General features: G+C 45.5%; 1 protein-coding gene across 1 annotated transcript in view; it reads right to left on the bottom strand.

Moving 5' to 3' along the window:
* Positions 1–16794, bottom strand: part of RNF32 (ring finger protein 32) — a 286397-nt gene that overhangs the window by 211890 nt on the left and 57713 nt on the right. The window contains exon 4 of the mRNA XM_069209246.1: positions 12139–12281. Within this exon, the coding sequence (XP_069065347.1) occupies positions 12139–12281 (143 nt within the window). The remainder of the gene's footprint in view (positions 1–12138; positions 12282–16794) is intronic.

Below are 16794 nucleotides of genomic sequence, written 5' to 3'. Positions count from 1 at the left end.
TCATGAATGCACATAGAATTAAACATTACTCAAATGGCAAATCATCATTATCACCAACATAAATGCACATATCCTGAGAACATTCCTATATGGCATAGGTCATAACACCCTGGTGAGTGCCCACAAAAAGGAACATCTTCCCAGTACATTCGTCATACAAAACATTATCCACCTCCCCCTGTATATCAGGCAGACCCTGCCCTTATGCACATATCCCACATCATTGAAAGCACGACCAGTCACGGACTCAGCTCATAAAGAGAAAAGGGAATGAGGCATATACCATGAGGGCCAACGCATATCCTGGTATATCCTGGTACTGGGAGAAATCCTAGAAGTAATCACCCCACAACATCTTATACATAAAAATCATAGTGTGTAAATTAAGAAAATATATTTTTCTATACAAAAACTCTTGGCCTGGAGTTAAGTCTTTGAGTGTGTGTTCCTCATTTATTGCCTGTGTGTGTACAACAAATGCTTAACACTACCCCCTGATAAGCCTCCTGCTCGACCACACTACCACAAAATAGAGCCTTAGAATTATCAAATTTTGCCACTATCTTACCTCTAAGGGGAACCCGTGGACTGTGTGCATACTATCTCTTACTTTGAGATAGTATATACAGAGCCAACTTTCTACATTGGTGAATCAGCGGTGGGGTCTAAGACTTTGCATTTGCTGGACTACTCAGCCAATACCTGGTCACATGACTAAAATTAAAAAAATTGTCATTAGAAACTGATTTTTGAAATGTGAGCTATTTTTCTAGATTTTTAAAAAGTCCTGCTAGGGCCTTGTGTAAGTCCCTGTTAGCATTTCTTTTAGAGTTTAAAAGTTTGTAAAAGTTTGGATTTAAGTTCTAGAATTAGTTTTTAGATTCTTAAAAAGTAATCCCAACTTCTAGAGAAATAATGTCTAGCACAGATGAGATGGTGGTTGAACTCAACCTCACCCCTTACCTACATCTAGGGATGTCAGAGTTAAGGACTCTCTGTAAGCTAAAGAAATATAAAGACTGGGTCCAACCCTACCAAAGTGAAGCTCCAGGAGCTTTTGGCAGAGTTTGCAAAGGACCACCCCTCTGAGGATAATCCTGCAGAGGGAGAAGTTTGTGACCAGGAGGATGACTCCCTCCCTCCTGTCCTAATTAGGGGGACTAGGGTCCCTCAAACCCTGCCTCCACAAGTGATAGTCAAAGAGACTGGTTCTTCCACAGGGGAGACCAGTAACTCTGGAAGCATTGAAGGCAGCCTCAATGAAGATGATCTCCTGTTAGCCAGGATGGCCAAAAGATTGGCTTTGGAGAGACAGCTCTTAGCCATAGAGAGGGAAAGACAAGAGATGGGTTTAGCTCCCATCAATGGTGGCAGCAACATAAATAGGGTCAGAGAGAATAATGACATCCTAAAAATCCCCAAAGGGATTGTAACAAAATATGAAGATGGTGATGATATCACTGGGAGGGCTTCTGCAACCAGAAAAGTAAACAGATCTCACTGGGGTGCTCTCCTTTGGGAAATGTTCACTGGAACGTGTAGGGATAGACTCCTCACACTCTCTGGAAAAGATGCAAAATCCTATGACCTCATGAAGGCTAACCTGATTGAGGGCTTTGATTCTCAACTGAGGAGTACAGGATTAGGTTCAGGGGGGCTCAAAAATCCTCAAGCCACACCTGGGTTGATTTTGTTGACTTCTCAGTCAAAACACTAGAGGGTTGGATAAATTGCAGTAGTGTAAATGATTATGATGGGCTGTATAACTTGTTTATGAAAGAACACCTGTTAAGTAATTGTTTCAATGACAAACTGCATCAGCATCTGGTAGACCTAGGTCCAATTTCTCCCCAAGAATTGGGAAAGAAGGCAGACCATTGGGTCAAGACTAGTGTGACCAAGACTTCCACAGGGGGTGACCAAATGAAAGGGGTCACAAAGCCTCCCCAGGGGAAGAGTGTTGAGACATCCAAGGGAAAAAGTAAAGAGTCTTCCACAGGGCCCCAAACACCTGCTCAGGAGGGTGGGTACAAAGCCTCTTCACAATCCTCATTTGGGTATAAGGGTAAAAACTTTGATCGCAAAAAGGCCTGGTGTCGCATCTGTACTCAGCATGGACACCAAACTGGAGACAAGGCCCAAGAAAAGTCCCACAACTACTACTCCAGTTAGCACTGGAATAGCCAGTCTCCAAGTGGGATCAACAGTGTGCCCAGAGCAAATCAGGGTTCACACTGAAGCTACATTAGTCTCAGAGGTTAGGGTGGACCTAGCCACACTTGCTGCCAGGCCGCCTAACATGCAAAAATACAGGCGGCAGCTCTTAATCAATGGGACTAGAGTAGAAGCCCTGAGGGATACAGGTGGCTGTGTCACTATGGTGACAGACAAACTGGTTTCCCCAGGACAATACCTGGCTGTACAGACATATCCAGTCTCCAATGCTGACAATTAGACTAAAGGCCATTCCATGGCAATGGTAACTTTATAATGGGAAGGGGTCACTGGCCTGAAACAGGTGGTAGTCTCTTCTGCTATACCAGTAGAATGTCTGCTTGGAAATGATCTGGAGGTCTCAGCTTGGACTCAAAACCCATGCAGCCATGCTGGGTATCCCTGAACTGGTGTGTGTCAAGACAAGGGCACAGTGCAGGGCTCAGGGTGAAAAAGAAGTGTTGGAGTCTGGAATAATGGGCCAACCTTCCAAGAGAAAAGGGAAGAAGACTGGGGAACCAGCTTCAGCACAGCACAGCACAAGAAACACAACCTCTCTTCCCAGGAAAATGTTCTATCCCCTGAGGGAACTGAGTACATAGAGCTGGGACCTTACCAGGTTGAGCTATTGGGCCCAGGGTGACCCCCAAGGGAACAGCTGTGTAAGGGGCAAGAAACATGTTCCTCTCTTAAAGGCCTAAAACAGCAAGCAGCTGAGCAAGAAAAAGGAAATGTCAGTGGAACACACAGGGTCTATTGGGAAGATGGACTCCTTTACACTGAGGCAAGAGATCCCAAGGCTGGTGCCACGATGAGTGGTAGTGACTCAGGAGTTTAGGGAGTTCCTTCTGACCTTAGCCCATGACATTCCCTTTACTGGGCATTTGGGACAAAACAAGACATGGGAGAGGTTAGTCAATCATTTCTATTGGCCCAATATGTCCCAGAAGGTTAAGGAGTTTTGCACCTCCTGTGTTACCTGTCAAGCCAGTGGTAAGACAGGTGGCCATCCAAAGCCCCCCCTCATTCCACTCCCAGTGGTGGGGGTCCCCTTTGAAAGAGTGGGAGTGAATATAGTGGGTCCGCTTGAACCTCCCACAGCATCAGGGAACCAATACATCCTAGTAGTAGTGGATCATGCTACTAGGTACCCTGAGGCAATTTCCCTTAGGTCCACTACTGCCCCTGCAGTAGCCAAAGTACTCATAGGTATTTTTACCAGAGTGGGATTTCCCAAGGAGGTGGTTTCTGACAGAGGTACCAACTTCATGTCAGCTTACCTGAAACATATGTGGAATGAGTGTGGGGTGACTTACAAATTCACCACACCATACCATCCACAAACCAATGGCCTTGTTGAGAGATTCAACAAGACATTGAAGGGCATGATCATGGGGCTCCCTGAAAAACTCAAAAGGAGATGGGATGTCCTCTTGCCATGCCTGCTTTTCGCCTACAGAGAGGTGCCTCAGAAGGGAGTAGGGTTTTCCCCCTTTGAACTTCTGTTTGGCCATCCTGTTAGGGGACCACTAGCTCTTGTAAAAAAAGGCTGGGAGAGACCTCTCCATGAGCCTAAGCAAGATGTGGTGGACTATGTACTAGGCCTACGTTCAAGGATGGCTGAGTACATGGAAAAGGCAAGCAAAACCCTTGAGGCCAACCAACAGCTCCAGAAGATGTGGTATAACCAAAAGGCTGCTATGATTGAGTTTCAGCCAGGGCAGAAAGTCTGGGTTCTGGAGCCTGTGGCTCCAAGGGTACTTCAAGACAGATCGAGTGGCCCTTACCCAATTCTTGAGAAAAAGAGTCAGGTCACCTACCTGGTTGACCTAGGCACTAGCAGGACCCCCAAGAGGGTGATCCATGTGAACCGCCTCAAACTATTTCATGATAGGGCAGATGTAAACATGTTAATGGTTACAGATGAGGACCAGGAAGCTGAGAGTGAACCTCTTCCTATCTCCTCTCCACTGACCCTAAAGGTGGCTCAGTAGATGGTGTGATCTATTCAGACACCCTCTCTGGCCACCAGCAGGCTGACTGCAGGCAAGTCCTCCAGCAGTGTGCTGAACTCTTTTCTTTAACCCCTGGTCAGACACACCTGTGTACCCATGATGTGGACACAGGAGACAGCATGCCTGTCAAAAACTAAATATTTAGACAGTCTGACCACATTAAAGAAAGCATCAAAGTGGAAGTCCACAAGATGCTGGAGCTGGGAATGATTGAGCACGCTGACAGTCCCTGGGCTAGCCCAGTGGGCTTGGTCCCCAAACCTCACACAAAAGATGGCAAGAGAGAGATGAGGTTTTGTGTGGACTACAGAGGGCTTAACTCTGTCACCAAGACAGATGCTCACCCCATTCCAAGGGCAGATGAGCTCATAGATAAATTAGGTGCTGCCAAATACATAAGTACCTTTGACTTTACAGCAGGGTACTTGCAAATAAGAATGGCGCCAGAAACAAAAGAGAAAACAGCATTCTCTAGACCTGATGGGCACTACCAGTTTACTGTGATGCCCTTTGGCTTAAAGAATGCCCCTGCCACCTTCCAATGATTGGTGAATCAAGTCCTTGCTGGTTTGGAGTCCTTTAGTGCAGCTTATCTTGATGATATTGCTGTCTTTAGCTCCAACTGGCAGGATAACCTGGTCCACCTGAAGAAGGTTTTGCAGGCCCTGCAAGCAGCAGGCCTCTATATCAAGGCATCTAAATGTCAGGTAGGGCAGGGTACTGTGGTTTACTTGGGTCACCTTGTAGGTGGAGGCCAGGTTCAGCCACTCCAACCCAAGATCCAGACTATTCTGGACTGGGTAGCTCCAAAAACCCAGACTCAAGTCAGGGCATTCCTTGGCTTGACTGGGTACTATAGGAGGTTTGTGAAGGGTTATGGATCAACAGTGACGCCCTTCACAATCGTGGACTGTCAAAAGGCCTTTGGCACCCTGAAGCAAGCAATGTGTACAGCACCAGTTTTGAAAGCTCCAGATTACTCTAAGCAGTTAATTGTGCAGACAGATGCCTCTGAACATGGGCTAGGAGCAGTCCTGTCCCAAACAAATGATGATGGCCTTGACCAGCCTGTTGCTTTTATTAGCAGGAGCTTACTCCCCAGGGAGCAGCGTTGGAGTGTCATTGAGAGGGAGGCCTTTTCTGGTGTCAGGTCCCTGAAGAAGTTGAGACCATACCTTTTTGGTACTCACTTCATAGTTCAAACTGACCACAGACCTCTCAGATGGCTAATGCAAATGAAAGGAGAAAACCCTAAACTGTTGAGGTGGTCCATATCCCTAGAGGGAATGTACTTTGTAGTGGAACACAGACCTGGGACTGCCCATGCCAATGCTGATGGCCTTTCAAGGTTCTTCTACTTAGAAAATTAAGACTCTCTTGGGAAAGTTTAGTCTCATCCTCTTTCGTTTGGCGGGGTTGTGTAAGGAAATGCCTCCTTGGCATGGTTACCCCCTGACTTTTTGCCTTTTGCTGATGCCAAGTTATGATTGAAAGTGTGATGGGACCCTGCTAACCAGGTCCCAGCACCAGTGTTCTTTCCCTAAACTGTACCTTTGCTTCCCCAATTGGCACAGCCCTGGCACTCAGATAAGTCCCTTGTAAATGGTACCCCTGGTACCAAGGGCCCTGATGCCAGGGAAGGTCTCTAAGGGCTGCACCATGTCTTACATCACCCTGGGGACCCCTCACTCAGCACATGCACACTGCCTCACAGCTTGTGTGTGCTGGTGGGGAGAAAATGACTACGTCGATATGGCACTCCCCTTAGAGTGCCATGCCAACCTCACACTGTCTGTGGCATAGGTAAGTCACCCCTTTAGCAGGACGTACAGCTGTAAGGTAGGGTGCACTATACCACAGGTGAAGACATATATGCATGACCACTATGTCCCTACAGTGTCTAAGCAAAAACTTAGACATTGTAAGTGCAGGGTAGCCATAAGAGTATATGGTCTGGGAGTTTGTCAAACACGAACTCCACAGTTCCATAATGGCTACACTGAAATCTGGGAAGTTTGCTATCAAACTTCTCAGCACAATAAGTGCACGCTGATGCCAGTATAGAATTTATTGTAAAATGCACCCAGAGGGCATCTTAGAGATGCCCCCTAAATACCAATCCGACTTCTGGTGTGGGGCTGACCAGTTTCTGCCAGCCTGCCACAACCAGACGAGTTGCTGGCCACATGGGAGAGTGCCTTTGTCACTCTGTGGCCAGGAACAAAGCCTGTACTGGGTGGAGGTGCTTCTCACCTCCCCCTGCAGGAACTGTAACACCCGGCGGTGAGCCTCAAAGGCTCACCCCCTTTGTTACAGCGCCACAGGGCATCCCAGCTAGTGGAGATGCCCGCCCCTCCGGCCGCTGCCCCCACTTTTGGCAGCAAGGCTGGAGGAGATAATTGGAAAAACAAGGAGGAGTCACCCACCAGTCAGGACAGCCCCTAAGGTGCCCTGAGCTGAGGTGACCCCTGTCTTTAGAAATCCTCCATCTTAGTTTTGGAGTATTCCCCCAATAGGATTAGGGATGTGCCCCCTCCCCTCAGGGAGGAGGCACAAAGAGGGTGTAGCCACCCTCCCAGACCTAAATACACCCCTAAATATAGTATTTAGGGGCACCCAAGAACCCAGGAAATCAGATTCCTGCAACCTGAACTAAGAAAAAGGACTTCTAACCTGAAAGCCCTGCAGAGATGACGGAAGACGACAACTGCTTTGGCCCCAGCCCTGCCAGCCTGCCTCCTGACTCGAAAAAATGCAACAGGGACGCATCCAACAGGGACCATCGACCTCTGAAGCGTCAGAGGACTGCCCTGAACCTTAGTACCAAGAAACTCCTGTGAGCAGCAGCTCTGCTCAAGAAAAAGCAACAATATTGCAATTTTTCTGCAACTTTAAAGGACTTCACTCTTCCCGTCGGTAGCGCAAGACTTCTCCCTCTGCACCCGACGCCCCCAGCTCGAGATCCAGAGAACCAAAACCACAGGGAGGACTCCCAGGCGACTGCGACCCCGTGAGTAGCCCGAGACGACCCCCCTGGACCCTCACAGCGACGCATGCAGAGAGAATTCAGAGGCTCCCCCTGACGGCGACTGCCTGTAACAAGGGACCCGATGCTGGACCAAGCACTGCGCCCGCAGCCCCCAGGACCAGAAGAAACCGAACCTCAGTGCAGGAGTGACCCCCAGGCGACCCTCTGCCTAGCCCAGGTGGTGGCTGGCCTGAGAAGCCCCCCTGTGCCCTGCCTGCACCGCTAGACCCCCAGCCTCTCTATTGAATCCAATACAAAACTCGATGCCTGCTTTGCACACTGCACCCGGCCACCCCTGTGCCGCTGAGGGTGTATTTTGTGTGCCTACTTGTGTCCCCCCCCCACCCAGTGCTCTACAGAACCCCACTGGTGTGCCCCCCGAGGATGCGGGTACTTACCTGCTGACAGACTGGAACCGGAGCACCCCTGTTCTCCTTAGGCACCTATGTGTTTTGGGCACCTCTTTGATCTCTACACCTGACCGGCCCTGAGCTGTTGGTGTGGTAACTTTGGGGTTGCTTGAACCCCCAGTGGTGGGCTGCCTATGCCCACTAAATGATACTTGTGTCTTACTTACCTCACAATCTAACCAATACTTACCTCCCCCAGGAACTGTTGATTTTTGCACTGTCTACTTTTAAAATAGCTTTTTGCCATTTTAACAAAACCTGTATATGTTATTGCTCTAATTCAAAGTTCCTAACTTACCTGTGTGGAGTACCTTCCATTTTATGTATTTACTTCAAATCTTGAACTTGTGGTTCTAAAAATAAATTAAGAAAATATATTTTTCTATATAAAAACTATTGGCCTGGAGTTAAGTCTTTGAGTGTGTGTTCCTCATTTATTGCCTGTGTGTGTACAACAAATGCTTAACACTACCCTCTGATAAGCCTCCTGCTCGACCACCCTACCACAAAATAGAGCATTAGAATTATCTAGTTTTGCCATTATCTTACCTGTAAGGGGAACCCTTGGACTCTGTGCACACTATCCCTTACTTCGAGATAGTATATACAGAGCCAACTTCCTACAAGTGGTTATATACAGGTATCATTACAGTGTCTTTTTTCCGAGCACTCTTCCTCCATGGTCCCTGGGGGAATAGTGATGTCCTGAAAGAGTAAGTGGAGTGTACCCCTTGCTGCATCTATCAACTTGGCAAAAGCACTATGTCTTTACAGGCAAGAGGTAGGAGGAGAGAGGAGAGAGGAGGAGGCCCAGAGGGAGCCTGCAGGAGGCGTTCTCTGCGCTGGTTATGTGGTTATGGGGTGTAAGGTGCATTTCAACATGCGGATTCCAACATGCTCCTTCAGAGTCTGGTGCCTTTTTCCTAAAAAGAAAAAGTGGCATCCATCCTAGTGCCAGAGCATGCTGCGAACCAGAGTTTTGGGACCTCTCACAGTGGCCTCTTCAGGAACCTAGCTGCCCCCCTGAATCACCTTGTGGCAGTGTTTCTGTCCTTCACTGTAGTAAGCCTCTGCCACTGTGCCTGCACTGTATTGCTGTATTTCACAATGTGCCCATGTGGGTATGTGCCCTTGTCTCAGTGAGTATCCCTACATTCACCTCTAAGTATTATGAATTTGGCTGAGGCAGGCTTCAAAGCAACCATTTATAATTGATATATTTAAAGTTGGAGGTAGCTTAAACATTCAAAATAATTCAATCTGAAATCTTAATATTGCTGCCTGGCCTGAAGTGGTACATAGCAGCTGCTGCTCTGTTTCTAAAGTGTCCGATATGGGTGGTGTATGGCTACACTATGTTACACCTGGGACAATTTGTTTATTACCACTTCAGTAGTTTTGCTAAGGAATTACTTAAGTTATATATGTCTAATCATGTTTTCAATTATTTATCATGTTTACTTTTATAGCACATGCTCTGGAAGGTATTTAGCAGTATCAGGCAATATTTTAGATAGCTTACTCCTTAATGCTGGCCTTCGCCTCATCTTACAGCCTGTATCTCTTGTTTTTGACAAGTATGCTGTCACTTGTGTCAAAACCATAGACGGCCAAGTCAGTATATCTAGGTGGCAGCAGGACCTGCCCAGTAATCTCACCCAGTCACTGATGATGCAGCTGCTCTTCCGCCAGACTGGCAGAGTAAAGCTCCACCTACAATGAGCTATCATTCTCATTAAGGTATAGGAGACTTGGAGCGGCATACTCTCATTTGCTTTACTGCCATATGGCACCATGAGAATCACCATTTCTACCCTGTCACAGTGGAAATTGACAAACCTCTGTGGACGTTCCTTGAGATAGCAATGCCCACAAGGCAAGCTACCATCTTCGGCACAGTGTATGGGGCAGGGCTCCATGGACGCTACCATTCAACTTTCTGTCAAGTAGGCACTGCACCATATTCACTTCTTGGCCATAACATTGCTTAATTATCTTAATGTATTGGGCCATCTTGGATCTCAGTCTCAGCACACAGTCCACAACATTTGATTTGCTTTTCTTGCGGACACTGCCCCACCCATCCCTTACAAGACTCATGCGACCTCTGAATTGGTAGGAGGCATGCAGACCCCTCCTACCATGTCAGAAGTGGAGAACTGGAGGCCTTAATCGAGAGCTGTGTACATATGGCTAAAAGGTATATGCAGCACCTTTGGTGGAATGTGGGCTGTTGCTGGCCTGGTAAGAGGCCAGGCCCTGTGCAGAGAGCACTCTGTACATGGCTGAAGGCCATTAATATGTGTGGGCGTCCATGTTGTATGTGTGTGAGTGTCTGGGTATCTGATGATTGTATGAGTAAATCTGAGGGTTCGAGTGTGTGTGTGTGTGTGTGTATGTAAGAGAGAGAGAGAGAGAGAGAGAGAGAGAGAGAGAGAGAGAGAGAGAGAGAGAGAGAGAGAGAGAGAGAGAGAGAGAGAAGAGAGAGAGAGAGAGAGAGAGAGAGAGAGAGAGAGAGAGAGAGAGAGAGAGAGAGAGAGAGAGAGATCTGTGTGTGGGAGTATGATGATGGGTGAGGGTTGGCTGATATCTGGGTGTGCTGACGTCCGACGTTGATTGTATTTAGGCCTCTAATGGTAGTTCCGTTGGTTCCTTATGGTTTATATGTTTTTTTCCTTGGGGCAGACAGCTGGTTTAAACTGCGAAGTGGTGCATAATAAAATGTCTACTACATTGCCAAAAGGGCGAGGCGACTGTCCAAGGGCAGGAGGGTACCTAATGAAGTCTGCTCATATTGCCTATCTAGGATGTGGGGAATTTGTTCTTTTTCCTTTTTGCCCCACCCCTGCATTGGCCCAACTTCATGCGAGGGGGCATTAGTGGCCTTATGCCCTGCTGCCTTGTCCAAGGATAGGGGCTCATGAATTTCTACCCCAACCCCAGTCTTGCTCAAAATACTTGTTTTTTTTTTTTTTTACCTACACCCTTGACTTGACCAAGCAGGAGGACTACACATTTATTTAGGCCGACCTTGATTTGCTTGGAAATGGAAGATTTACCTCCTGCCGAGTCCCAAGTACACCTTGCCCAACGACAGAAGGGAGTGGCAGGGGAGGGGGGTCACTAGTTGTCTTAAACCCCCCCACCTTGCCGAAAGGGGTGGTTTGTACCATGGCCCCACCTCTCCCAGTGACCATGAAGGAAAGGGATACATTGCAGGTTGCCCAGTGCTTTGTTTTCAAATGTGAACAGGGCGAAGGGGCAGCTGTCTAGATTCTCCACAACATGTCAAATGCTATGTGCCATTAAAAAGAAAAGCCGCTCACAGGTGTCCCAGTGCTTTGTTCACAGCTACGAACAGCGCAGTTGGTTATGTGTTGCTCTGCTTCTCTATGGTTCACAGTATTTGGCAGGCCTTGGACTATTAGGGCAGGTGGCAACTACCCATTTCCCTTTTTCAATTGTTTTAAAATTTCCCCTTCAGGCTTGAGCAAGGCATGTGGAAGGAGGAACATAAGAGCAACCCTGCACTTGAGCAATGCAGTGGCGAGGGGCAACCCTAAATGTGGGCAAGAAGTGACATTGTATATCCCCCCTTGCACTTGGTGAATGAGAGGAAGTGAGGTGATGCACCAAGGTACCTTGTAGCTGATGCAGGTCTTTTTATTTCCTCTTGTCCTTGGGCAAGGCAGAACTCAATACTTTTCTCAACACTCTTGGGCAATGTGGTAGCTAGGGGAGTAAGGGTGCAAATAAAGGTTTTCATAATTCACAAGATCAGAGGGTTGTTTTATTCGCCCTCTTCCCTTCCCAAAGAATAGGATGGGGTTAAATTTATTTGGTGAAATGCTTCCATTTGAGAGATAATACATGTCTATTGGCAGGGGTCAGGGGGCCTCAAACTCCCATCTTGCCCAAAGTTGGGGGTAGTATGAACTGTCTAAACCCACCCGACCCCCCGCCTTTGTCAAGGGCAGGTCGAGTTTTATTTTTCTTCTGACTTTCAACCCGGCCTTCTCCAGAGGCCAGGGTGGGCCCCACATCAATTTTTAGAGTCAAACATGTGTGCAATTGAATATTTGTGAAGTACTTATACAACTCCATAACAACGCTAGATACAAAGTAATCAATAGAATTAATTACAACCAAAAAACAGAAGGAAGAACTAGTCAGTACAGATTTACATATTTTAACAGTGATATACTTTGCAACCATACCGGCATGCAAAAATGCTAATATTTTGATCTACAAAACATGTTCTAGCACGTCATTAAAAATGATGAGCAAGGATTCGTATCCAAGAATGCTCACTTCACAGCACGCGATATGTTTCCAGTTGCATTTAAAAAACAGCGATACATATGTGACAAACCGAATATTTTATGGTAGTGGTCTTTGGAACTTTCTCACTGCATGTCGTGAAATTATAGTTTGAAAAAAATCTTTCATTTAGCATGAAGGTTAACCATACCTGTGGATGCAGTTCAAATTCTTCTCTACATATCACACAAGGATGCAATGAATCTCCATGTTTTACGGACCTTTGCTTCACTTCGGCCCACTCTTCTGTTGTTAGAGGCGCAGGTGGAGCCTCGACAAGTCCTAACCTTTGAGCTAATGAGGGACAACAAAACAAATCTGGAGTTAAAATGCGGATCCCATTACAACGAATCAAAATGAATACAAAGTAGTTAGAAAATATAATTTTAAAGAAATGATTAAAGGACTACATGGCTGAGAACAATTAAACCTGAAAGGCTAACCCAAGACATGGGTACAAGCACACTAAAATATACTCTTCATATTATCTTGTCGATGGCAAACAAAAATAGTTCTATTATAGCTATAAACTGAATGTATGGAATGTGATAATGTAAATTTGTTCAAGAGAGGAGCTGACCCTCGCCCACAAATAGGCTTAAGGAGTAACGATTAACTGCATTTCAGACAATGTCACTGTATTTTTCTTACAACCTAGATCAACATGATTACTCTTACATCCAATGGAAAGGTAAATACAAATACTTACTTTTCACAAAATAGGTCAAGAGATTTTTTTCAAGCAATCTGCTTCTTCTCTTAATGAAGACTAACCTGCCTGGAGATTTTCCAAATCACAGTTTTACTAATTAGGTCACAAACCTTGGCGTTTTCGTGATGCAACTGATGTACTGATCAGTCATACCACAAATGCAGATTAAAAAGACTGTGCAAAAACCTCATTTCTCATTATTATTCAAAAGGCAGATTGCATTTTGCAACTCCCTGAGAATACCAGTGAAGGCAGGGGTGGAGGCCTGAGGGGACAGTAGCCCTTCACTCTTAGCTATCAACAGATGACTACTGTCTGCTCTCCCTGAGGCCGACCTCCACCATACCAAAGTGGAAGATATTTTAGGGGGACTGCTTCCACATAACCAACTGGATAATACTCAAAGTTGGTTTTGGGGTTTGTTCAATGGTTTACAAACAGATACACGCAATCCACATAGAAATTAGGAGAGGGATGCCCATTTCACCCCTCCCTCCTCTTTGTGATTAAGAATGGGTTGCAAAAAACAACTCACAAACACCTTCCTGACTCACCAATTACATTTAGTACATTGCAAAGCACTGCAACCACAACATCAGTCTGCAAAAGTGACATCCAAAATCTACCATGATGTGGTCTATGGATACCTCCATCTTTTACAACAGTTCAGTGTTGTGAAAAAACAGACAGTTGCAAAGAGCGGATGCAGCACAGTATTCTGAAAACAAAAGCGTTTTCGGCAACACAGTAATAGACAAAGATGTTCTTTCATCAAGACAGTTTTCGTAACTCTCAGTTCCCATTGGGATCCTCACAGAACACTGTACTACAACATGAAGAGTGACAATTAAACAGCTCCCGTCGATAAAACCTAAAAGTGGTGCTCCATTTGCTTCTAAATGAAAACAAGAACTTATCCAGGCCATTAAGTCTGGCTTATAACTCAAAGAGCTTCTTCAGGGACAAGTGTGATTAGCACTCAATAACTTGTCGTATATATGCAATCTGTCAGTCAATCTTTCACTTGTGCATCCACTGATTCACCCATTCACAATAAAGCACACAATAACTCAACAAGCATATCCAAGATAAATTAAAATAATAAAATTAGAAAATGAAAGTGCTGAGTAAACATGGCAGAATATGCTTTCAATAGATAAGAAGTAAACAAATTAACAGTGACAGCCATCTTGTGATGGTTTGATGCAGAGTGTATTATTGATTTAATTTCCAACATGGCCTTCAAGTTTGGAAACTATAGGCCTGATTTGGAACTTGACGGACGGGTTACTCTGTCACAACGGTGACTGATAGCCTGTCCGCTGAAATTTAAAACGCATAGGATATATTGGGATTTAGATTTCAGCGGACAGGATATCTGTCCGCTGAGCAGAGCTCTCAGTCAGACTCAATGTGTTAGCCATCTTAGAATGGCAATATAATGATGCACGACAATGCACTCTATGATGGCAATCAATATGAGAAGCATGTGGGATGCGGCACATTGCATATGAAATCAGCGGCAGGCGAGCTGCCTAGTAACAATATCTGGGGAAATGCTTGGCACTCTAAATAAAGAATTGAGAGAATATCTATAGGAAGAGAGTATTGAAAACTAAATACCTTGTCTTCCAGCCATGAAACTGAAGCGCATGTTTTCAGGCCCAACTTCACCTATGGCTCAGATTAAGAGTAAGGCAGGATGTAATTACAGTATGGAATTCTGCTCCACCTCATCACAGCTGGACCAGTATTGCTGCACCCATTTTCCCTGGATGAAGGAACAATGGACCCAGTGTTTCAAGATGATGATTCTGGCTGAGGATTTGAGGGCAGCAGCAACCAAGCTTCGTCCTTTGGTTCCTGCAAGCATTTTCTTTGGCTGGAGGGAGCATACAATGCTCCCCTTCCAAAACTATTCTTCCATTTTCCACCGTATCCTATCTCCCCTCCAGCCCAAGGGAAGCCACTGCTCCTATTTCCTGCCTACTAAGAGCAGGTGCACTGACTAAACACTAAATCCCTCAGAATAAGGAATACAGTATGGAATTCCACTCATTTATTTTATATTTCCCGAGGTATTATCTATTCCAAGAGGTATAACTCATAATGCCATGTGGAGATACTGGCCGGTAATGGTAATCCCAGCCAGTGGGAATCCCAACATTGAATTCCAGCTAACTTGTAGGTATGGCCTAAGTAGGTATACTTCTATGTATTTCTTAGCACTTTTTATGATTACAAGAGATATATAAAACGTGCTTTTAATAAAAACACAGCTAAATAACATGCATGAGACTGCAAATATGTACAAAGTTATAGTTAACAAAGCAATCAGAGGGTCTAAGAAGGAGTATCACAATGCAAATATTCTGCACCCAGAGGACGAAACCAACACTAAAACCTTTGCCTACAACAGTAAACCGTGAGATTTCGTGTAACAAAATACCAATCTAGAGGCTTTTTGACAGTGCAATAACAATTCACCTGTAAAGTCATATTGGCTTTATTATCTGTTTTCACTATAAATAAATGAGCTACACTGTCTTTGTTGTAACTTTTTATTACAAACAGATTATACCTATGGCATCTGGATTACCTTTTTGCAATAAACCAATCAGGTGTATGAACTTTATCATTGGCTTTTCACCATAACCACCTCAGGCCTATTGTACTGAACATTAGATTTCTGCCACGACAGCCCTGAGGCATACATTCATAATTACAACAATATGCAGAAGATCAGAGTAGGCAAAACGATAAACAATATCTTCCAACTGGAGGCTAATGAAAATTATCACAGTGCAAATATCCAAAACTTAGGGTTGGTCGAGGGTATCCAACAACACTAAAACCATTAAATAATAGGATAATTGGCTAGATGACATGTACATGTCCACAGTCTTTAATACAGCTTAATAACAACGGTATGCTTTTCACGATAAATGAGACTTGCCTACTGTCTTTGTCAAAATAGAATGATAAAACAAACCAAGCTATACCTGGCAGAAGAGCCCTAACCAGGGCAAAACCAGTCCTGTGTTGCTTGTGTTTCCGTTCAGGGTGAAACTAACCTGGCAGGTTGGGCTGGACTGTTCATATGAGGAGCAGGGTCAAGAATGATATGCATATGGCTGGGTCCAAACTGAGGTGACATGGTGGGCAAAACAATGGATTGGGATGCAGCCCCAAGTGATTATCAGTGGCTGAGATTAGTTCAAGTATTCTATCCATCACTTTGTTGTTTTTTGATTTGCTCCCCTAAGTGCACTGGGTATGCCCATACATGGGTATGCCCAGACATGGGTCCCAGGCTCACTGTGTCACTTGAAGCAAGCAATACCTGGCTGAAGAGCCCTAACTAGGGCAAACCCGGTCCTAGGTTGCTTGTGTTCCAGATCAGGGAAGACCTGGCCTGGCAGTTCGGGATGGACTGTTCCCATGAGGAGCAGGATCAAGACTGATTTGCTTATGGCAGGGTCCAAACTGAGGTGGCAGAGTGAGGAAAGAATGATGGATTGTGATGTAGCCAGAGTGATTGCCAGTGACTGATAATATTTCAAGCATTCCATCCTTCACCCTGTTGTTTTTGCTTTTGGGAAATGGTGGCAGATAACCTGAATGCTATTTTAGGGTTCCTATTTGATCCAAAGGCATTAGACCAGACAATTGAAGACACATGGCTAAAGCAGAGTGGTGTACTGGGTTACAATGCTTAGGGGAGGCCAACCATGCCATTGCACAACTCTGGAAAACGGTCCCTCCCCCACCCACTCTAGAAAAGTAGCTGAGGAACACTCTTATATGGAGAAACTCAGTGGCGTCCCTTACTTACTTACCTCTATTATAGTGCTCGTTTGTGTCATCTGCTGCCATGATGGATGGCACTGAACTTGTTCTCCTGAGTACCAAGGAAGTGGGAGGTGTCCTTCCACAGTGTGGGAAAGGGGGCCAGCAATAAATCCGAAGTAATATCTGGATAGTGGATGCTTTGGACAGCCTGGCGAAACAAAGCTACCTTGTCAAATTGGGAGGGGGCTAGTTATTGGAGGCGAGCAGGATTGAACTGCAAAAAAATTTGTAAACTGTTTTGAA

This window comes from Pleurodeles waltl, chromosome 10 (genome assembly GCF_031143425.1).
Source record: "Pleurodeles waltl isolate 20211129_DDA chromosome 10, aPleWal1.hap1.20221129, whole genome shotgun sequence".
In the NCBI taxonomy this organism is placed as follows: Eukaryota; Metazoa; Chordata; class Amphibia; order Caudata; family Salamandridae; genus Pleurodeles; species Pleurodeles waltl.
Note: the sequence above shows the minus strand (reverse complement) of the source record. Positions and strands in the feature narration are given on the sequence as shown.